General features: G+C 41.4%; 1 protein-coding gene across 1 annotated transcript in view; it reads left to right on the forward strand.

Annotated features, from left to right (window-relative positions):
* The window catches only part of MACC1 (MET transcriptional regulator MACC1), a 29,897-nt gene extending 7,956 nt beyond the window's left edge, over nt 1-21,941 (forward strand). The window contains exons 2-5 of the mRNA XM_083578597.1: nt 2,453-2,560; nt 2,887-4,937; nt 11,893-12,081; nt 18,480-21,941. Of these exons, the coding sequence (XP_083434723.1) occupies nt 2,461-2,560; nt 2,887-4,937; nt 11,893-12,081; nt 18,480-18,692 (2,553 nt within the window). The 5' untranslated portion in view covers nt 2,453-2,460 and the 3' untranslated portion in view covers nt 18,693-21,941. The remainder of the gene's footprint in view (nt 1-2,452; nt 2,561-2,886; nt 4,938-11,892; nt 12,082-18,479) is intronic.
* The last annotated feature ends 1,907 nt before the right edge of the window (nt 21,942-23,848 follow it).

Genomic DNA, 23,848 nt, shown 5'->3' on the forward strand with positions numbered 1-23,848 from the left:
AAATAAACAAATCCCAAACTGGCAAAGGCTGTTCTTGCAGAAGAAATTACTGCTAGTGTCCTTCAGAAATTTGGCTTTGTTCCTTCCCTCAGAGGGGGCTGCCGTTTATGAAAGTTTTGTCCAATTCAGCCAAAAAAGAAGAGAGTAATTGATTACAGTATTATCTAAAAGACAACAATTGCATTTTTAAGGGGTCCAGCAACAACAGGAACAAGCCATTGCACTGTTCTTCTGGAATTTCTTAGGTGTTATGCAATGTAACAAACAAACAAACAAACAAACAATTTCAGCCATTTTCATCAAATTCTATCAAAAAGGGGGGAAATGTAGCCATTTTTTATTTCTCCATAATGGGGAATTGGGGGGGGGGGGGTCATAACTGGATTTCGAACCTGAGCTGAATCAGGCAACCTTCAAATGGATCTGAGGTGAATTGATCTGTTTTCCAAAGCACTTAATCAAATCCTGAGGTAAATAGCGTAGTTGGTGCATACTCCCAGTTCAAATGGAAGCTGGTGTTTCCAAGTCGTAAGACAAGTTTCAATATATTGGGATGCGGTAGTTGGCAACGTATCTAACACAGTTACCGTATACAGGTAGGCAGAGTCCCTTCTCAACTGTAGCAACCCAAAAAGCATATTCCTGTTGCCTATATTGTTTAATCTGTAATACCTTTTTAAAAACGCTCCCTGGCTTTTAAACCACTTTTTACATATATCTAAAATACTGGTAGTGTTTTTTGGGCACTTTCAGCGCATTTCTAATTGTTTTGCTGTGTTTTAGTGTAAACTATCCTGGTATACATATTATGCAGGGCAGTTAGTATATATAAATCCCTGAAATAAAAAACAACAACATACTGAAACGCCGGTATGTGGAACTAGTTTCTGTTTCATCTATGATTGTATGTTTTAAACACAAACCTATGAAAGATCACATTGTACAGTGTATGTTGCAAAATTTGTCAGATAAAACAAAGAGTGCATTTCTCCCCCTGCTTACTGACCTGCATTCGGATTAAACAAAACGCCATTGTGCCACCCTTCTTGGCTGTGTTATAAAATACACACCTTTTCTGGCATGGATATGAAGTTCTGTGTTAAGTTCTGGAGAACTTAAATGATAAGGCTGTCTCAGTGTTTTGGAATCTTTGAGTGCCCCTTTATAAGATTATCACTCTTAAGAGGCTGGAATTATTTGCCTAGTCTAGTGTTTACATTTCCAGACAAAGATGTATTGAAAAATCAAAAATCAGTTCTTTTGGGGGAATAGCATTCTGTGTTTGTTTCCGTAAATTTTGCAAGCAGGCAATATCCGAGAGAATCATTATAACTGGGCTGCCATTATACTCTCTCTCAGGGGTCAGCAAACTTTTTCAGCAGGGGGCCGGTCCACTGTCCCTCAGACCTTGGGGGGGGGCAGACTATATTTTGAAGAAAAACCACACATGAACGAATTCCTATGCCCCACAAATAACCCAGAGATGCATTTTAAATAAAAGGACACATTCTACTCATGTAAAAACACACTGATTCCTGGACTGCCTGCAGTTGGGCCAGATCCGGCCCCCGGGCTATAGTTTGCCTACCCATGCTCTACACGCAATATTTACTTTGGATGCTAAAACTGAATTGGCAAATCAGGTCCCTTCTTCTTTCTATGTGGCAACAAGAACACGTACCCCGGGTCGTCTTTACTCAGGGGTGCAAGGGGTGTGGGGCACCCAGGCGCCGAATTTTTTTGGGGGGGCACAAGGCACTTGCCGCTGAAGCTGCCTAAGCTCTTAACTATCAACCTGTTATGAAATAATAAACAATTTTGATCAAGCTAGAAAAACAAAATACATATATACCTAGGTATTACCGAAATGTATACCTACTGTTTCACTAAAGGACTTTTGACTTTGTGCGCTCATTTACCAAAGATGTGCCGCACCAGCAATGGCGCTTGTCATTCTCAACGGCGCCGTGCACATGAAATTAACTATATTTGGGGGCGCTGGGAGGATCTTTGCACCCTGGCGGTGCATATGCTAAAGACGGCCCTGCACGTACCTATGGGACTTTATAAGCACAGACCCTGTGCAGACATTCAGCAAGTGAGAAATCTGGCACAGGGAAGGGGAGCGAAATCTGATTCTGTTATTGTAATTCCTCCCTCTGTGCATGGAGAAGAAATTGCTTTGAAAGACTGTGCAGGGATAAGCAGCCCACACAACATGACTTGCAGTCTTAACCAATGTCTGCTCAGGTGTAAGTCTTGTAGAATTCAATGGGGCTTCCTCCCAGGTAAGTGAGTCTAAACTCAAATAGGCAACTATCCATGCCTCCCCATTGTGATGTTAATGTGAGGAATTCCTAAGCCATTTCTTTCTGGACTTTGATTACGATTTATGCCTTGTGGTTCTAAAACATTTATTGGTTAGTAAAGCAACTTGTCTTAAATCTGTTAGGAAGGAAGATGTCTGCATCCTGTCATATAAAGGAGATTTCATGGAGTAAGTCAGAGGGATGTTTGGTTGACTTGGATGACGGCCGCCCTGCAGGAAATGATTGGACAGGTATGTTGCTAGCATCCTACCTTCTTAAGCAGAGTTCCGATCGGAATCTACGTTTGCTTGATAAATGCTTGGCTTATTTTATTTTATTTTATTTTATTTATTGAAGTTATATAGTGTCCTATACCTGGAGGTCTTAGGGTGGTTCAGAGAACAAAATCAAAATATAAAACCACAAAATATATAATCAAAATAAAAACAACATATTGCACGTGGTATTTTTAGTTAATGTAAGGGAAACTGAAGTATCTTGACAAATGCAGAATATTAGGTAGAAGACAATAAATATAAAGTCGCCATACTTAACTTCATTTTCTTCTTTTTAACAGATGACAGAGAAAATGAACTGGAGCTGAAGTCCCATTGGTCTGAAGAATTTAAGCAACGTGTCCCTGGAGCATTTAAGACCAATCCTTTTTGGAATGTACTGTCTGCATCCAATCCTTTTTTAGATGATGTAGCTCAGTCAAACAACAGAGAAAAAAGTGACAAGCGCATATCTATCTTAAAAGAAGACCCCTATTTATTTTTTAGAGATCTAAATAACAGAGACTCTACTGCTTCATCTGGAGACGAATTGAATCTTGATTATCTTTTTCTTCGCAAATCTTCCAGGAGATCGGCAAAATCTCGGAGTGTTTCAGATCTTTTGGATATTGTAGGGACTAAGACATTTGAACTCCCTAGCACGGCACCGTCCAACCATATCCTGCCTCCAAACAGTGAACCTCTTCAGAATGATCGTGAGGCCTATAAGACAGCATGGTTGAATCAGAGGCAGCTGGCCCGATCTTGCCTGGATTTGAATGCAATAAACCAGAGTCCAGGATGGGCCCAAACCCAATCTGTAGAAACCCATATAGCTTGCAAAGTGAGTCATGAAGGCGGCTCAGTGCAGCTTCCTGACTCGGAGATTGCGGTTCATTTCCCCGAAGGCCATGTAGCCTTTGGAGAATTCCAAGAGGTTGGCTTGCAGGCAATCCTTGACTCCCCACCATCGCTTAACCATGAGTTTTCGACCACTGTGAGCCCACTGATTGAACTGACATTAAGTAACCTCAATACCACAGAAGCCATTTTGCTCGAAATGAAAATTGCAGCTGAGGTGAAGAAGGACCCTTTCAGTCAGGTTATGACTGAAATTGTATGTCTATGTGGTTTCACCAAAGAGGGCCCGTTTGAAAGAATAAACAACTGTTACATCTATAAAGATACTATCCAAGTCAAGCTGACGGACCTAAGTCACTTGATGTACATTGTGGCTGTAGCCCAAACCAATACAGTTAATTCACCTGCAAGCGCTTGGGAGTATATACACAGAAAGCTCTCAGTTGGGATTTATGGACCCAAACATATCCACCCTTCTTTCACAGTTGTATTTGCCCTGTTTGGCCACAACTATGTTCCAGAGAAGCTTACAGTCTGTGACATTAAAAAGGGTGGAAAGAGCATGCCCCCGGTGGTTTTCCAGCTCTGGGGAAAGCATACATTTGCCCTCGAGAAGCCACAAGATCTCAACGTTTTTGTGGCCTCTTGTGACCCTGATTTTGAAGTGAAGGAAGAGGATCAGAGGAAAGAAATTAAAGAAGGGATACTGAAAGGGGGCGGAGAAGTGATTCACCAACACTTCCCATTTTCTATAATCAACAGAAGGAAAATACATCTATTTGTCTTCCGCGTCCAGGTGAAAGTCCCAAGCAACAACGTGGTGTGCCAGTTTTACATCACAACCCCTGAGCCAGCTCCAAAGCCATTAACTGGGGTGTTCAGCAAGCCAAACCGATTAGAAAGACGCAAGGCGGTCAACTCTGCCCCACTGCTGTCGACGCCAACAATTAAATATCCAGTTTTTCAGGACAAAGCTTTACATGTTGCCAGCTATGGTGTAGCTTTGAAGACAGTGTTGCGTCAAAATAAAATTGACTATTTGCTGGAATATTTTAAAGGTGACACAATAGCACTTCTTGGTGAAGATAAGGTGAAAGCCATCGGACAGGCTAAAATAAAAGAATGGTACGTGGGCGTTCTTAGAAGAAAAGTTGGCCTCATACACTGCAAAAATGTCAAAGTGATAGCCAAAGACCAAGTTATGGATATTGATGATAGCACAATCACAACCAAAAGCCTTCTTGAGCAAATCGCTTTGCCTTTTAGAAAGCTGACTTATATCTATGCAGCAATCTTATCCACGGTATCGGAGAAAATGAATGATTGGAAAGCTTTAGCTGATGCCCTTGGATTTTCGAACATGTCTTTGGATGCTTTCAGTGATGTACAAGCTGACAAAGAATCAGAAAAAGTAGCCTACGTTGTGAAGAAGCTCAAGGAAGTCTGCCACGATAGCAGAAATACAAGGCGTTTCCTGTACGAGCTGTCTGTTGTAAGTACTGCTTGGATGTGCCCTGTTAGGCCACATTCACACCAAACATTTGACCCCTATTCTCACAGAGCTACTGTACATTTCCCAGAGTTCCCTAGGAGGGAAGATTGACAGTTAAATCACTCTGGAAATTGTAGTTCTGTGAGGAAAATGGGGGTCTCCTAGCAACTCTCACCACCCTTAACAAACGATAGTTCCCATAATTCTTTGGGGGAAGCCATGACTCTTTAAAGTGCTTTAAATGCATGATGGGGATGTGGCCTTTGTTTATGTGAGGCCCAAATGAGCAATAATTGGCGTAGCTAATTTGTTGGGATTATGGTTATCCTTCTCCACCTCAAGCCCTGTAGGCAGGTGACAAGACGGTGATCCAGCAAAGCTATTTTAGTAGGAAAAATGGCTTTGTTAGCCATGCGAGCTGCAGCTGCAATGGAAACGTTTAAAGCAGTTCTTGGCTCCGTACGTAGTTCTCTCACATGCTCCTTTATAGGCTTGTTGGATCCTGACCAAGATGTCTGAAAAAAGCTGGTTGTGAAAATGTTCACTTAATGTTGAAATTATGTAGAACCTGTGGGGCAAAAACACACTGTTGATCACTGGGCTCTCTAGTTTTTTATCAACTTATAAGAGCCTGCCTAGTTCCTTATGAAAGCCTGGAAGTGTGGGAGCCAACTTCAGTTGTTGTTAGACTGTAACTCCCATCATCCCTGACCATTGGCCATGTTGTCTGGCTGGGGCTGATGAGAGTTTGAGTCCAGTACACTGGGGAACCCAGCATGGTGTAGAAGTTAGGGCAGGCATAGGCAAACTCGGCCCTCCAGATGTTTTGAGACTACAGTTCCCATCATCCCTGACCACTGGTCCTGTTAGCTAGGGATGATGGGAGTTGTAGTCCCAAAACAACTGGAGGGCCGAGTTTGCCTATGCCTGAGTTAGGGTGTTGGAATAGGATCTAGAAAACAGGGGTTCAAATCTCCACTCAGCCATTAAGCTCACTGGGTGACCTTGGGCCAATCACCAACTTTCAGCCTGTCTCACAGGGTTGTTGTGAGAATAACATGGAGCCATGTATGCTGCATTGAACTCCTTGATATAAATGCAATAATGGAAAACATGATGTTGGCTACCTCTGGTGCAGTCCACCACCCATCTCTAGAAAACATAAATGCCAGACAACTCTTCCTTTATCCCTATGGTAGAATTCCTGCCATAACCCTTCAGAATCCTAGGTGGAATTACTTGGGGGACCTTAAAGATAGCTGTGCGACCTGATGATCAGCTGATGGGTGAGACACCTTGCCCCTTTGTAATGAGCCAGAGCCCTTCATCCTGCAATCTCACCTCTCAGCAGCACTGGCATTGCGAATGCTTTCTAGCTGGAACTGAAGTTCTTCCTGCATCTCAGCACTTTGCTCAATGTAGAGCAGCATTTCCCAACCTGGTGCTCCCTGGACATTGTTGGGCTCAAGCTCCTCTTCACCCCAACCAGCATAGCTGATAGTCCAGCTGCACCAGGAAGCCTGAATGCAGAGTGCTGTTCCCCCTGAAAGTTGTTTTGAGGGTGTCTCCCCTTACAGTGGTACCTCGGGTTACAGACGCTTCAGGTTACAGACGCTTTAGGTTACAGACTCCGCTAACCCAGAAATAGTACCTCGGGTTAAGAACTTTGTTTCAGGACGAGAACAGAAATTGTGCTCCGGCAGTGCAGCGTCTGCGGGAGGCCCCATTAGCTAAAGTGGTGTCTCAGGTTAAGAATAGTTTCAGGTTAAGAACGGGCCTCCGGAACAAATTAAGTACTTAACCCGAGGTACCACTGTATCTGGGTTTCCCCTGACTTTCCTCATTGCGCAATTGTAGCTGCAAGCAATCTTCCTCCATAATGAAGATTTCTCCTTAAATTTTCAGTATCAGCCTGATAATTGCATTCAGTTAATGTATTTATTGGTAGAGAAGCAAGAATCGTTACTGTAGCACTTTGGTTTGCAAGGAAGTGTACTTAAAAGGTTTGCCTGGCAGCGTTGCAATGGCTTTATGGTACTTTCTTGTACTTGAAAAGTGTAATAGCTAGAGGGACTATTCTTTCTCTGTTTTGTTTATTTGTTTGCTTATTAAATTTGTATACATAATATGCAAGAAGCTGGCATAAAGCAAGCCAGATCGAAAACTCTGTTCTGTTCAGTAGCAGGGCTACTGCTGGCTGAGCCTGACAGAGGGAAAGGAAGCCTTTAGAAAAGTGTTTGAGTTATCCCATCCTTTTTGCTGGCTTAAGGGTAAAGGTAAAGGACCCCTGGATGGTTAAGTCCAGTCAAAGGCGACTATGGGGTTGTGGCGCCCATCTCACTTTCAGGCCGAGGGAGCCAGTGATTGTCCACAGACAGCTTTCTGGTTCATGTGGCCAGCACGACTAAACCACTTCTGGCGCAACGGAACATTGTGACAGAAACCAGAGCACACGGAAACACTGTTTACCTTCCCGCTGCAGCGGTACCTATTTATCTACTTGCACTGGCGTGCTTTCGAATTGCTATGTTGGCAGGAGCTGGGATAGAGCAATGGGAGCTCATTCCGTTGCAGGGATTCGAACCGATCGGCAAGCTCAAGAAGCTCAGTGGTTTAGACCACAGCACAACCTACACTGGGTTACCATGTCATGTGACCAAGCGAATAGGCTTAGGATCCAGCTCTGGTCCCGCCCCCAGAATGCCCCTTCCTTAGGCCCTAGGCTGGCTGTGTTGGGCTGGGCCTCAGCAGAGACAGGATGAGTGAGACATGCCCTCATTTAAATATACGCTCTCCCCAGCTTGAGCTTCGCACACTAAGGTCCTTTCACGGTGGCTCGCTATCGAAGTCATAACAAAACACAACACTGTCTTTTTTTTAAAAAAAAATAGTATTTATTGAAGTTTTAAGGTTACAGAAAGAAAAAAGAAGAAACACCAAATTAAAAAAAGCAAAACAACACATCACAATTAAAAAACAGAAAAATAGAAAACAATTACAAAAAACAAATCAAACCTTCCCATAACTTGTCTTTCATTTGCTTGTTTCCCTGACCTCCTCACACCTCCCTTTTTTGTATTCTAAGTCAATTATCCATTTCAGCAAATCCTTTCCCTCTCTTCAAATTTTTATCCTGAAAATTTATCTTAATATTAATATAAGTTTACTTTCCCTCCTTTCACCAATTAACAGTCTATTTTTCTTAAATCTTTGTTACATTTTTGCTAGAATCACATAAGTTCATTCCAACACCATTCTAACATTCATTAATTTTACAATGTTTCTGCAAATAGTCTTTAAATTTCTTCCAATCTTCCTCCACCGACTCTTCTCCCTGGTCTCGGATTCTGCCAGTCATTTCCGCCAGTTCCATGTAGTCTATCACCTTCATCTGCCATTCTTCCAGGGTGGGTAGATCTTGTGTCTTCCAATGCTTTGCAATAAGTATTCTTGCTGCTGTTGTAGCATACATAAAGAAAGTTCTGTCCTTCTTTGGCACCAATTGGCCGACCATGCCCAGGAGAAAGGCCTCTGGTTTCTTCAGAAATGTATATTTAAATACCTTTTTCATTTCGTTATAGATCATCTCCCAGAAAGCCTTAATCCTTGGGCATGCCCACCAAAGGTGAAAGAATGTACCTTCAGTCTCTTTACATTTCCAACATTTATTATCGGGCAAGTGATAGATTTTCGCAAGAGCACTGTCAACACACACCCTTAGAAAAAAAGCTTGAAAACAAAACAAAAAAAACCACAGCAAGTCAGACAGAAACACTCTGACACATAGGTCTGCAGTCTTTACACCTGACTAAAATTCAACAAATAGGGATCCAAACCTAACTTTTGCAGGAGGGAGTTCCACAGATGAGGTGCCACAACTGAGAAGGCCCTTTCCTTAGATCACTGCAATATATCCTGTGGTGGGATCCCAAGGAGGGCCTTCCCGGTAGATCTTAAAGTACATGCTGGTGGATAATGGGACAGGTGCCCCTACAGGGACCCAAGTCATTCAGAGCACTGTAAGTTATCAACATGACCTTGAATGGGGCCCAGTACTGTACTGTCAGTCAATGCTGAACCATTGTTACATGGTTCAGAAAAGAAGCATAGCTCCAGCATAGTCAGTGATTACAGTATTTCATTATTGTGTGTCCCACCCCCTTGTTTTTGGCTGTTCTTATTTTACCTGTAAGCCACCTAGAGTCCCTGTCAAGGAAAAAGGAGATGTAATAATAATAATAATAATAATAATAATAATAATAATAATAATAATAGACATTGTGGTCCAAAGCATCTAGAAGGCACCAGGCTGGGAAATGCGGGTTTTGGACATAAGCCTTTCAAATCTTAGTCCTATTTCTGTGATGACATGTTGCTCATTAGCAAGTTGCCCAAAATAACAGAAGCCCTTTAGCTTAAAAATAGCAAGCACTGGAAGTCATGAGTTTTGTCACTGTCAAGATATATATACTACTGCTTAAGGACTTCTCAGTAGTTCTCTGCAGTTGCAATTTTAAACATGGACTTGCAGGTAAAAGTTATGTCTCTTGCTTCCAGCTTCTTCCCCGAGGCTATATTTTCAGGCTCATTATACAGGTGTAGTTCTCGGTAAAACCTAAGTACCTTTTTGTTTTCTTTTTTACAATGGCAGCTTTCTGCCAAAGAGATGCAGCATCTTAAAGGCCTGAGAATATAATTGATGCATATGATTGTACAGTGGTACCTCGGGTTACATACACTTCAGGTTACAGACGCTTCAGGTTACAGACTCCGCTAACCCAGAAATAGTACCTCAGGTTAAGAACTTTGCTTCAGGATGAGAACAGAAATCATGCTCTGGCGGCGCGGCGGCAGCAGGAGGCCCCATTAGCTAAAGTGGTGCTTCAGGTTAAGAACAGTTTCAGGTTAAGAACGGACCCCTGGAACGAATTAAGTACTTAACCCGAGGTATCACTGTACATAGGATGGAGATGGTGTGGAGATGCTGCGTAGGATCAGGCCAGCATATGATCTGTTATGGTCGGTATGTGCAGTGTCCACATTCAACCTATGCAGAAACACTTTTTGGGTGGCCTCCTTGTGAGGAAAGCAATGTTAAAATGGAGCAGCCTCTATGAATCCAGTGTTTCTGTGTTTCTTCCTGAAATAACCACATTAGAGGATCAAGTTTCCATCTTGGTGTGGGATATGCAGCTGTCCCATTCTGGGATCGAACCGTCAACCTTGGCGTTATCAGCACAACGCTCTAACCAACTGAGGAAATGGGAGTTTCAACAGCCTCTGGAGAGCCAGAGATTCCTACTTAAACCTTGCATAATTGGTTAGTTGTAAGCTGCTGTGATTTTCTTTTTAATGGTAGTACAGTCATACCTTGGTTTTCGAACAACTTAGTTCTCGAATATTTTGGCTCCCAAACGCTGCAAACCTGGAAGTGAGTGTTCCGGTTTGTGAACTATTGTTGGAAGCCAAACATCCGACGGGGCTTTCGATTGGCTGCAGGAGCTTCCTGCAACCAATCAGACGCCTCACTTTGGTTTTCAAACATTTTGGAAGTCAAACAGACTACCGGAACAGATTCCATTTGACTTCCAAGGTAAAACTCTATATAAATATTGTAAATAAAACAACATTTTAAGGGCAAAACGGAAGAGATATTTTCTTGTCTGAGACGGAATGCCATTTGTTTTGTTCAGTTTTGGGCCAGCAGAGCAAAGCAATTGCATTTACATAAACTTGAGCGTTTTAAAAGGATGATCAAGTAAAAAGAGCTGAGAGCAAGAAGTCATCAGTTCCTGGCTTTTCTTCTGTAAAAAATGATTAAACAAATGGGCCACAATACCCATATACATTTCTTTTCCTAAGCAGATTTTATCCTGCTGCAGCCTAGTTCTAAAGTAATTGCTCAGGATAGAACTTTCAGTAATTTCAGCCGCTCTTTCCCCTGGCTAATGACTATAGGCAGGACTGTCCTAAATATCTGTAATTAGGAATAATGAGTAAACTCTATTATTGATTATGTGGTCCTAAGACTGACATTTATATAAAACCATACTCTTCTTTCTGGGAACAGTATGCCATTTTTGGCAGTATAGGGATAAATCTGGAAAAACTACCGTAATTAGTTCAGATTTCCTTTTAAATCTGGTTCCTAGGCTAATTGTTCTAGGGAAAGAGAATTGATACAGATTCACCAGGGGTTAGTAAAATTGGTAACAATTATTCCAGTGTATCTATTGTTTTGCTGCCAGACGCAAGATTCATAAAGCCCTACTCAACTTGGAGCCAAAAGTACCTTGAAGACCACCAGATTTTTTATACTCTGCTTTGATCACTGAAGCCTTCAGATGAGGCACATTTTGTGCCCCCGCCCCTTAGATTTAACAGGCCTTTACCAGGGACCAAGACTTCTGCAGACCCTGCTCTGTGGAACTCCTTGCCCCATGATCTTTGTTTGACAGGAGTCACCCCTGCTTTCTTTCAAACGTCTTTTAAAAACTGTTCAATCAGGTCTTCAGAATCTTTTTTTTTTTAACCAACTAATTTTTAATGATATGTTCTTTTTGCTTTGGCTATTTTGGCGTATTGTGTTTTTAATCTTACACCTTGCCTTCTTATAATTTCTACAGGAGTGTGACTTATAAATATTTAAATAAATATATGTATGTGACTAAGTAAAAACATACTGTAAAGGAGGACCTGTTGAAATCAATGGATTTAAGACTGCATTCAAATAGCATTTCATTCAGTTTTCATGATGATTCCTTACCTAATCGTTTCCACATTTTATGTGATCTTTCTCCACATGTAAAAAAGCCACTTCTGGAACACTAGTGGAATACTTAGCATAAGTTTAAGTGCTCATTTCCGTATTGCTTCAAATAGTTGCACAAGCTGGCTATAATTAATTGTTATTCATGGTTGCTTGAGAACATAATCATCAAACTTGTGGTTGCAGGCCCTCCTGAAGCTGGATTGCCAAGGATTACTTGCACGCATCACGCAAGACACAGTCATTTTTACGTCTGCTGTGAAGCTTGGGAAAGGCTGGAGAGAGCTGGCAGAAAAATTAGCACGACTCACAAAGCAACAAATCGAAGCTTATGAAACTCCCCACCGGGGCACAAATGGAGATGTCCCTCCAGAGGTGAAACTTCTCTCACTTTCTTTCACTGTGCTCTTTTGCCACCAGAGCTTTTTAGGCTGAATATAGACCATTGTTTTTATAACTGAAATAAAATGGCATTGCTTGCCATGGGATGTATGTGTACACATTCCTTTTGTCCCACCATTGCTTCTAGTCAAACAGGTTGCATAGGTTTTCTGAGCACAATTCAAAGTGTTGGTGCTGACCTTTAAAGCCCTAAACGGCCTCGGTCCTGTATACCTGAAGGAGCGTCTCCACCCCCATCATTCAGCTCGGATACTGAGGTCCAGCTCCGAGGGCCTTCTAGTGGTTCCCTCACTGCAAGAAGTGAAGTTACAGGGAACCAGGCAGAAGGCCTTCTTAGTAGTGGCGCCTGCCCTGTGGAACGCCCTCCCTTCAGATATCAAGGAGATAAGTAACCATACAACCTTTAGAAGACATCTAAAGGCAGCCCTTCTCAGGGAAGTTTCTAATGTTTGATGTTTTATCGCGTTTTAATATTAATATTATAATACTTTATAATAATATTATAATATTATAATATTATGTTGGGGAAATCCATCTGGATGAGCAGGGTATAAATAATAAATTATTATTACTATTATTATTTCTTAAATTATATAATACTTGTCAAACATGGTGAAAACAGAATTGGTCTATACACTCTTGAAACTGTCTCTCTTCAGTCCTAAACATCACTCTCTCTCTCTCTCTCTGTCTTACTGTTATGTGTCCAAACTTTCAACTCTAATAATTCTTGTCTGTGTCATAATAGCATGACACAAAATTGCTCAAAGTCATTTCTCAAAGCCCACCCAAAGAGACAAGGCTCATCAAGTTGATGGAGACCAAATATTGAATTAAACATTTAAATGGCTTCTCTAGAGAATTTAAATGGAGACATCCTGAGGGTGTAAGTGTAAAGATTCATTCTTCAATGCAAAGTACCTAAGCCTGCAGTCCTGTGCATATTTTATTTAGGATAAGGTACGCTGAGCTCTGCTGAGTTCTGAGTAAGCGTGTTTTGGATTGTTCCACATCTGTCAATGAAGCTATATAAAAATTTCCATTAACATTGGCCTTTATCAGCAGATGATTTTGGCTTGGTATCCCAATCAAATGTTGGGATGAAAATGTGTAGATATTGTTGGAGGACAATGACAGCTAAACTAGCAAGTCACATGAACGTACAGTGGTACTTCGGGTTACAGGTGCTTCAGGTTACAGACTCCGCTAACCCAAAAATAGTACCTCAGGTTAAGAACTTTGCTTCAGGAGGAGAACAGAAATCATGTGGCGGTGGCACGGCAGCAGCAGGAGGCCCCATTAGCTAAAGTGGTACCTCAGGTTAAGAACAGTTTCAGGTTAAGAATGAACCTCCAGAACGAATAAAGTTCTTAACCCGAGGCGCCACTGTATAATGCAGTGAATAATCCGAACAGGAAGCAATGCAAAAATTTGAGCATTTCAGTATACTTTGGCTTTCAAATTTTTGTCTGTATGTTGCTCAGCATACCCACTACAACCCACCAGTTCCCATAATAGAGAAGAGGTCAGAATATTATTCACCTCGTTTTTTGAATCTATTTCTTTTGGCTTGTATTTAATTTTGATTGTCAGCCACCTTGGCTTATTCTTTGAGTTACCATATTTTTCATGTAGTTCTCTGATATGTGACTTGCACTTGCACTTAAATAAGACAAAATAATAAATCCTATAGGCAAAGATAATCTTGGTGAAATCTTGCATAAAGTACTGTTTGTCAAAAAGGGGGGGAAAGGTACTTGATTTTGCAGTGGTCCTATCCTCCTCTCTCTTTTTCTTATGGTTATGTTTTTATTTGGAATCATTCATCACGAGCAGCCTTAGAAATCTCATCTCAGCTGCCACAGTGATATTAAGCTGTCAGGTTAGAAGTTAAATGAAATATTCACAACAACCAAATAGCTGCCTCTTTGTCTGTCAGCATGCAGCGTGCAGGAATTTGATAACTCTGTGCACAGTGTTTTCATTTTTCCTGTGTTTATTTATAGCTTGGTCTTTCCCAAAGGAGGGTCAGGTTCTGTAATAGCACTTCTTTCCTTACTCAGTTCTTACAGCAGCCTTGTGTGGCAGATCCCACTTTGCAGACGAGATACTCACTCTGACGTTTTTTTAATTTTTGTATTAGTTTCACCTGTAGGCTGCTTTCCCACATAAATGTACCCAAAGCGACTCGCAGTGCTGCAAAAAAATTAAATAAAATGCACATTATTACAATAATAGTTTGATGTGCATTGATTTCAAAACATACATAGTATGATAATCCAGCACACAGTGCTTTAAAAGAGTCTCATCCTCCATGAATACTATCTTCTAGCTCCACTGATGGAGGCCATATAGCCCTGAATACCAGTTTCAGGGACTCACAAGTGAACAGAGTGCTGTTTTATATTACTAGATAATTCATTTTTATATTACTATTAATGAATGAATTAAATTTGTATACTCACCCCCCTTCATCTGTAGCTCTCAGGGCAGTTCACAACATAAATCTGCTTCACAGCAGATGATGATTGCACCCAGCTGGGGCTTCTTCTGCAGCCAATCAGGGCTGGGTGGAGTGTCCACCAATCAGGAGGGAGTGCACAGTTAAACGGTCCACTTGGGCTTGGCTTGGTCATGGCTAGAGATTAGCTGGGCGTTGGGGCGGTTTGCTAGGCATGGCAGCGCCGATTATTTCCCCGAGGGGAAGGATAAAATTCTAAAATGGGCCTGAAAGTGTTTTCTTCGTTTAGGTAGGAGAACAAAAAGCCATTCTGGGAGGAATCAGCTTAATTAGAAACTGGTTTAAAGTCCAATTTTAAATAAAGTTCTTAATTACTTCTGTAAAAGGTTTTTGGCTTATCAGCTTAACCATCAAGCTTAAACCCTCATCATGTGTGTTTAAATTAAATTCCAGTTTTGTTTCCAACATGGCTCATCCTTCCTTTGATCCTCTGGGTGAGGGAGAAGTGGTCACAGGTTTTCCTTTCATATTATTAAAAGTCCTTGCTTCTGGATATTAGCAGTTGCTACCACATACAGAGAATCTCAGACCTCAACAGGTTGTTTTAAAGCACCCCAAACTCTGTCACGTTCCCTATCTTTACTGAGGGAGTTTACCACAACTATGTCTTCCAACACCCCAATGTATTTACAGTTCATGCTTGCCGGTTACACCTGGAGTAGCCAACCTGGTTCCCTCCTGTTGCTGTTGGACTCCATCTCCCATCATCCCCAGCTAGCAGGTATCATGGTTAGTGCTGATGGGACCTGTAGTCCGCCTGAGGGCACAGTGCTGGCTACTACTGTGCTGCATAGCAGTACATAACACTGGCCAGGTTTGAGGCATAGCTAGGCAAATTGCCCCCTTGCCCTGGTAAGCCCCATAAGCTTAGCAGACAGCACTGGGACAGCAGGAGTTTCTTTTGGACAGGTCTCTCCTGCAAGCAAATCAGGTCTTGAGCATCATTCATGTAGTAAGCAGAAAATACAAATTCAGGTTCTTCATTCAGGTTTTCCAAACACCACTAGCTGTGATCACTAGCTCACAAGCATTCTGAGACTTTAAAAATAGCACTTGCTTATTCAGTCAATCTATATGAGCGGACACTCCTATTACACGACTTCTTGCCATTCTGCATCTCCTAATTGCTGTTAAGTAAAACAGTGGTAAGAATGAATTGCACTCCACCCTGTCTCAAATTCTTGACTTTCACAGACCAGGCTGAGTTTGCAGATCTAGGAAGCCCCCTTTGTCTCTCTTTAATTTGCAAATCAAGCTTAATTGAGAACATTTGATCCCAAAGCTGCAGGTTCAAGGTTATTTTTACAGTATCTGTCTGCATTTTGAGAGCTTGACAGCGAGACTGGCGTTCTGGCTTCTTTACTGTTGGTGCTAAACTTGCTCTCCATCTGTGGTTTTCAGATTTACTTTAAAGGTAGTATGTTTTTAAAACAGAAGTTTTTGATGGAGCATAATTTTAAAAAATGACTTCCATAATTATCCATTATTTTCTGCTGTTCTGATTTGCCAGTGTTTATGTTTGAAATTTTTAAACATAAATGACCCCCTCCAAGAATAATACAGCTTTCTGTTTGCCTTTTTGTTATCTTCTGTGCTGTTTTTTTTTAAACTTTGCTGTTGCACCTTCCAGTAGACATCTACAAAATGGGAATAACATTTATTTCCACTAGGAATTCCTAAAAGTTTTGTCTATGCAAGGCTGCAGTGACCCAGTGCTCATTATGAATAACTGCTAATTCCTAAAATTGTTCTTCCCTATTATCAAAGATAATTTCTGGGTTGCCAGAGCTTGTGATGTCCATATGTTTTTAGTGTTGCTAAAAAGTAGTTGCAGGCCCCCTCAGCTGGTTCCTGTACTTTATGTGAGATACATGTTGAGAAATTTAAAGTACTCCTTTGCATGAGTCAGAATGTTGATCTTTTTAGCCCAGTAATGTCACTCTGCCTCCCAAGTTCTTCCTTGATGAGATCTTATCTAGAGATACTTCTGGTTGAACTTGGGGCCTTATTATCGCTCTCCTTTCCAGTTCAGCTTCTTTTAAATTTTCCACAAGGAGTGATGACCTACTTTGGGAAACTGCACTAGAATTTGAGCTGCTCGAGTAAAATGTTAACATTCATTGATCAATGACCATATTTGGAGTTTAGAAAATTAGCTGCTCAGCGATCCAGGTCCAACTCAGGGGGATTTCATGATCGATTCCATTTCATTAATTTCATTATTGAGTACAATTTAATTTAAAGCATTTTTATCCCTCCTTTTCCATTAAAATGTTCAAGACAGCTTACAATTTTTTTAAAAAAAGCAGAACAGTTAACGAGACCCGCAAAAAACCCACACCAGATCAAATATACCGTATTTTTTGCTCTATAAGACTCACTTTTCCCCTCCTAAAAAGTAAGGGGAAATGTGTGTGTGTCTTATGGAGCGAATGCAGGCTGCGCAGCTATCTCAGAAGCCAGAACAGCAAGAGGGATTGCTGCTTTCACTGCACAGCGATCCCTCTTGCTGTTCTGGCTTCTGAGATTCAGAATATTTTTTTCTTGTTTTCCTCCTCCAAAAATTAGGTGCCTCTTGTGGTCTGGTGTGTCTTATAGAGCGAAAAATACAGTAAATGCTTTACACAGCATTCAAAATTTGTCTGGTGCCAGACGTATTCTGCACCTGGCTATCAGCAACTTGCGACCAAGTGAAGATGCCTAGGCGCCTGATTTCTCCACCACTTGGAGGTGCATGCCTGGGGATCCTTGGATCTTGACTGTTTTCACACACTAACAGCACAGCCTGTAGAATTCCATCCATGATATTTCATCTGCATGATCTGAACAAATTTCAGGACCCAGAAGGTTGTACTGCAAAATACAGCTTGCGAGCTGTCCAGCCTCCAAATGGCAACTAGGAATTCTGTTTTGGTGATTGTAACCTTGGTTTAAGGAGCCGTTTGGTGCCTAGTTTATATATCTGAATTTATAACACTGCCTTTACATTAATCGACTTAAAATATAATGGCAAGCAGCCTAAATTTTAAAAGAGGAGCCTAAAAAACAAACAAACAGACCACAAATTTAATAACTTCATAATATATGAAGTTCACACAAAAAGTTTTTCAAGACAGAAGCAAGGATAAAATGGCCTCCTAACCATAAGGCTCCTAATCTGAGGCAAAAGGCTACCAGAGAGAAGAAGAAACTAATTTTGTGATGTGTAAATGCAAAATGATAACGAGAGAGTGGAGAATGGGGACTAGGTTCATCAGCAGAATCTTTTGGAGGGGATCTCAACTTAGAACAAAAATCCAACCAACCATAAATGTTATCTCCAGATATTCCGCTGTTTTCCAAATGCCGCTCAGACCCAAACGGTCCTTATAAAAAGAGGAGGAAAGAATTGTCTTGGGGCTGACGATTTCACTAGGGATTTAATGACTGGTAAAAATGAATCCATTAATTCCTTTCAACATGCTGGGGGGGGGGGTGGAGATACTTTTTTTTTTTAAAAAGTTACCTACTTAATGATATGAGGACATGTTTGTTTAGAGCTGACTGTATGTTTAGAGTTATAGTAATATGATAATAAGTATGGGGTACGAATGAGAATAGTTAACTGGGGTATGTCTAAGTTGTTACTGTTTTAAGCTTGTGACTTTAATGTTATTGTTCCTGCCTATGGATTTTAAAGGGTTATGTATTTTACCATGAATCTGTATTTAAAAATATAATAAGCCACTTTGCTTTTTGTGGAATGTTCTCCCCAGGGAGGTTTGTTGGGCGCCTCCATGATATATTTTTAAGTGCCAGGCAAAAAGATGTAAATGATAATAATTGATCCCCGGTATGTTTTCAACTTCAGATGATGTGGAAACCGGCGTATGATTTCCTGTACACCTGGGGAGCTCACTATGGAGACAGTTACAGAGATATGTTGCAAGACCTGCAGTCTGCACTGGACAAAATGAAGAATCCTGTGACCAAACAGTGGCGAGAATTAACTGGAGCTCTGATTCTAGTCAACTGCATGGAGGTTCTCCAGGCAAGTGCTTTCTCTAAGATGGATGAAGACTAGAAGTCATCTAATTTAGAAAGGCACCGTGGAAATTATCTTCCTGAAACACAAAGCAGTTAAATGAGAGCATTTGCATCAAGAACCGTTTAGCTCCTCTGCCTGTGAAAATTATGCCTATTGCTTCTGGCTTTTATGGGCTTAAGCTTTTTTAAATGAAAAGATCAAGTCATTTATTTTTCAAGCAGGGCCAGTTTTGCCTTGCTTTCCTTCATACCCGTGTCCCTACAACAACATGTCTCGAAAGGTGTTCGTGTACAGCAGTCGGAATCTGAACAGCCTTGCAGTGGGCTGCACATTTTGGGGGGTAGCTTAGCACGGGAGGAATTTGATCTGGGCAGCAGTTACATTACTTATTCAAAGTGTTTTACCTAGAAATTGTTCCATATGTCTGCTATTGTCATTCCTGAGAGAACCAGTTAGGGAAACTTTGTGCACTCCTGTGAATACATGGTTGCTCTGAGGTAATTGGGAAAGCTGTTTCCTCACATGTAGAAGGTAAATATATCCTCGATTACTTTACTACAGTAGCACCTCGGCTACACCTTGAGTAATGCAAACTTTGGGTTGTGAAAGTGGCAAACCCGGAAGTGTTTCACTACACGTGCATGTGCAGAAGCGCTCTACCACACTGTGTGCATGCGCAGAAGCAGTCTGCCGCTACTCGCGCACATGCGCAGAAGCAGCCCCTCTGGTTATGGAAACCTCGAGATCCAACCAGAGCTCCGGAACGGACCCCGTCCGCAACCAGAGATACTACTGTATTCATTGGGTGTTTGGATTCCAGTGGAAAAGGACTGTCTGAAGGTCTCTCTGCCAGGTATCTGTATTATTGACCCATGTTTCTTCATGAAAAAGTGGTCTGTCCCCTTTCTGGATGTCTTGTGCTATTCATTTCCCCCAGCGCACCAGCTTTATCTCTCATCCCCAGGTAATGGTAGCCCCACCTCCATCTTGCTGTGACCTTGCCTTCTTACTCTGCTCTAAAGCAGATCCAGAATTGACATTCTGTGACAGTGGTGACATATTCTTAGGGTCAGTTCTCTGCTCAGTTCTCCACTCCTCAGGGCAAATGAAACGTACAGCCAGCACATAATTGTTACGGAAACTGCCCACTGGCATAGGAACCACAAAGCAATCTGCTCTGCTGCTGTCATAGTTTCCGAACTTGTATCCATAACATGGTGGTTCCAACATCCACTTCTGACTATCAGGCTCTGCTTGATACCCTTTACATCATGATGACAAATGAAACTGTTTTTAATGTTTTAAAAAAAGTTGTCTGCATCCCCCCAGGTACGTCCAGAGATAGATATTATTTTTTCACCATTGCATGTTTCAAAAGTTTAATGTACAGATACAATTTATTCACATTTTTTTTTACCTGCTGTGTTTTATTTGTGTGGGCTCTTAAGTTGGGCATTCCTAGCTTACAAGGGTCAATGGCAGCTGTTGAATCACTGACTGCCCTGTTAGCCACTACCTCTTCTGTTTTTTGTTTTTTTAATTCAAGAGGTACACAGCAGGGCATTAGGGACCAAATGTATTTGCCATTATTTTTGGTTTGTGTGTTCTTTGATAAAAAACCTGTTCCACTTTTTGTTTCACTGTAGTAAGAGTTTTTTTTGCGGGGGGGGGGGGATATGCATTGAGATCATGTGTGAGTAAGAAGGCCACAGGCAGTCATTAGTTTCTCACTGCCTGTGGATGTCTATAAAAAGAGACTTGAGAAAAATAAATAGGCTCTAAACCTCAGTGCCATTTGTGCCTTGACAATCTTACCACAATCTCAGCAAAAATCTTAGTAGTGTGAATTAATGTTGCAAGAAATGTGGCAGTTAACCACACCTAATAATTCTAATATGTCACACCCAAAACTGCAAAGAGAGAAAATTTAAGAGTTCATTTTATTTAGTGGGGGGCTGTCTGCATAGGCCCTGTTCAGACATAGCGATCTCAGACCATTACACCGTGGTTTATCAGCCAATGAAAAGCCTGTGCCTGTGTGGTTGCTCTTTGAATCTCCGCTCCCCTCATGGTCCTGGCTTTGTAGCTTAAGATCACAGCTTCTTTGAACCACAGTTTCCTATTACATCTGGTCTCGGAATTGCTGATTTAATTTCTGCTTGTCGTGGTTATCAAATCACAGTTTCCTGGTGCAGATGTATCTGGAAACTATGGTTTAAATCAGCCAAGCATGAAGGGAAGGATAGGGAGGGAGTGTACAGGTTAATGGCTCATTCTCAGACTGGTGAGCCATGGTTTGTGGGACCAAGATTGCTAGTTGAAGCTTGCCCATAGAAGTGAACAATTCAGCCACTAAGACTCTAGGGTAAGGTTATAGGATATGATTATATGCTCAGTTACTGAAGCCCAGTGTCTTGTGTTCATGAAGTTCCCTGAATTTAGAGAGCTGGATTCCTTGACAGTAAAACAGATGTAGCTTTGTATTGGGGCATTGTGTGTGGACTCCCTCACACATTAACAGATTCCTTCGTGGAGGGCTCCACCTCCATTTAGGATGCAGGCATAAGCAGCCAACATAGGAACATGGTACTCTGTGAAGTGGCTGCAAGTGATACTTTCTTATATGATATTGGAAATGGTCCTGTCAATGCCCGAAGAAAAGACTATGTCTTGACAAAATCTTAACAGAGGCTACTGTTGCAGAACCTATTTCAGCAAGCATGTTGAGGAGCGGAAGGAGGAGTTTGGTACCTAATGAAGCAAAATAGGATGAAGGGTATTCTCACCTCCTGTCTGCATTTACTATGCATTTCCATGTATGTGTACTCAGAAGTGAGTCCTGTGAGTTCCTGCACAAGACTGTTGCCTTCCTTTGGAGAGGGGTTGAGGAGTAACCATCATTCTTAAAGGGACTGTGTTTCATTTGGTCTTCCTGGTTTTTTATATGAGCATTGCTAAATTTTATTTTGCTTGACCAAAAATATAAAGGCCTGATGTGAAGAATTCTAATAGTCTTTGTATAACAGGTGAGGAAAATTGCCAACATTTTGCTTTTATGGAAGGGATTCCAGATATAGCTTCAGGTTTTTGACTACAAGGGCACCTTAAGCAAGGAAACGAGGGGCTGAGCAATCCTCTACGAAGGCAGCTCATATTGTGTTTATTTTCAAAGTGCAGTTTTTGGAACTGATGTTGTAATGTTATTTTCTGATATATTGGTTTAATACTTTATTAAAAAAAATATAAGTTTTGTGCATTTTGATTAGACTGACTCTTTTAATGCCACATCTGTCACAAGTGCAAAATCTCCACCACTGGACTGCCATTGTATTATTGTTTTTATTTATTAAATTTGTATACCGCCCTTCATCCGAAGATGAACCTGGGTGGTTCACTACAGAAAAATACAAAAGGAGAATACAACACACAAAACAAAACAAAAACCAATAGCAAGAAAATGCAATAGCAAGAGGGAAAACATCCAACCTGTATTAGATAAATAGCATTATTCTAAGCAGAAAGGATTTAGATTTTCAAAGTTGTGTATGTGTATTTTAAATAGTGGTTGGCTGGCCACTTAACCAATTCTATACTAGTGGGTTGGGTCTTTGCGGTCCCTTCCAATTCCATGCTTCCTTGCGAAAGGGAAGAGGGTTTGTATCTGCAGAGTGAAATGAGCTCCCCATGGATCTAGAAATTGTGTTGAGTTTCCTTCTCAACCTCCCAGTGTCTTGTGAGAACCTAAATTAGGATGGTGCCAAAAATGAAGGGAAAAGGTGCCTGTGACTGGTAAATCAGATTTCCCTCTAGGTCTAATTAGAGGTAACTGCTATCTATTTGAGAATGCAGGTGGGGGATCAGAACGCTGCAAGATCTTAAAGCTAGCAAGTGAGGAATATAGGTCAGGGCATTTTAAGAAATAGCTGTGGTTGATGGCATTGGGAGGTTTTGAATACCACTGACTACAAATATGCAACAAGGCTTTAGATATTTCAGAATTTTCAGTGTGTGCGTTCCCTGACAGCCTGTGCTTTGGCTCACTTATGTGAATCTAAATGAGGCAGCGAAGCTATAAATACACCATTTTTCATCCTGAACATCAAATGGAAGCAAGTACCACTGAAATCGATGTGTTTAGTCTCAAGATCTAATTAAGGCTTCCTTGAAGCTCCTGGGTGCGTAACAAGCAAATAACTCTTGAAATAACTTGTAGTTTAGCTTCTGCTTTAAAAGGATGTATTTTTAATGTGAACAAGGGCTGAGATAAGTGGCATACAGGTTCTTTCTCTGCCTCCCCCCTCCCCGAGCTTGTAATAACTCTCCAAGCAGAAATATGCATCTTGTGTGTGATGACATAGACAGCATTTCTGTACTGGACCAGCTAATATGGGGGCTCACTTTAGCTGGCTTCTTGGTACGTTTCCCCCTCCCTCCCTTGTTGAGAAATTCACACTTTTTGTACTGAGACACTGTTTCATGGCTAACATGGGCTTACTTTTCAGTGGAATACAAAAAGAAGAAAAGAAATGCAGGCCAGCCGTTGTCTTCAGAATAACCCACGAATATTTGGTCATGTCTACGAGACCTGTCAGTTGGCGTCTGCACCATGAAACAGCTACCTGATCCCCGAGTCTGTGGAATTGTGGTTTCTGGAACAAAGCCCCGTGCTGCTCCAGTTGACTGACAGTTTGGTGAATTTCTCTCCCTCTGGAAAACTCCAGTGTCACAGAACCAGGCTGCTCTCACCACCAAAGGATTATCTCCCCCTGAATTTGCTAATCTCTTCTTGACACAGGAGAGAAGGTTTGTTCAGAGCTCCATATACGGAGAATTCATGCTTTGCCACACTACAGAACCTTGGTCCTCATTTTAAACATTTTTGCCAGTCCACGTGAACCTCCAAATAATATGTGACTGTAGGGGCAGCATGAAGCAATCAATATAAATGCTGTGGGCTGACTAAAGCACAATTTTTAAGTATCAGCGTGGCTTGATTTACTTTTGCTAATTTAAAAAAGAAACAGTTGGAAAGTGAGTTCACTGCATTTCTTCCGTTCTAACCTTAGTCCATCTACGAAAGGCACAGGAGATTTCTTTCTGGGTTTGCCATATTTATTTTCATTTGTTAGAGTAATGCTAGTTGTCTTCTAAAAAATTAGATTTCGACAGAATTGCAACCAAGACTGACCCAA

This window comes from Podarcis filfolensis, assembly GCF_964270895.1.
Source record: "Podarcis filfolensis genome assembly, chromosome: 12".
NCBI lineage: Eukaryota > Metazoa > Chordata > Lepidosauria > Squamata > Lacertidae > Podarcis > Podarcis filfolensis.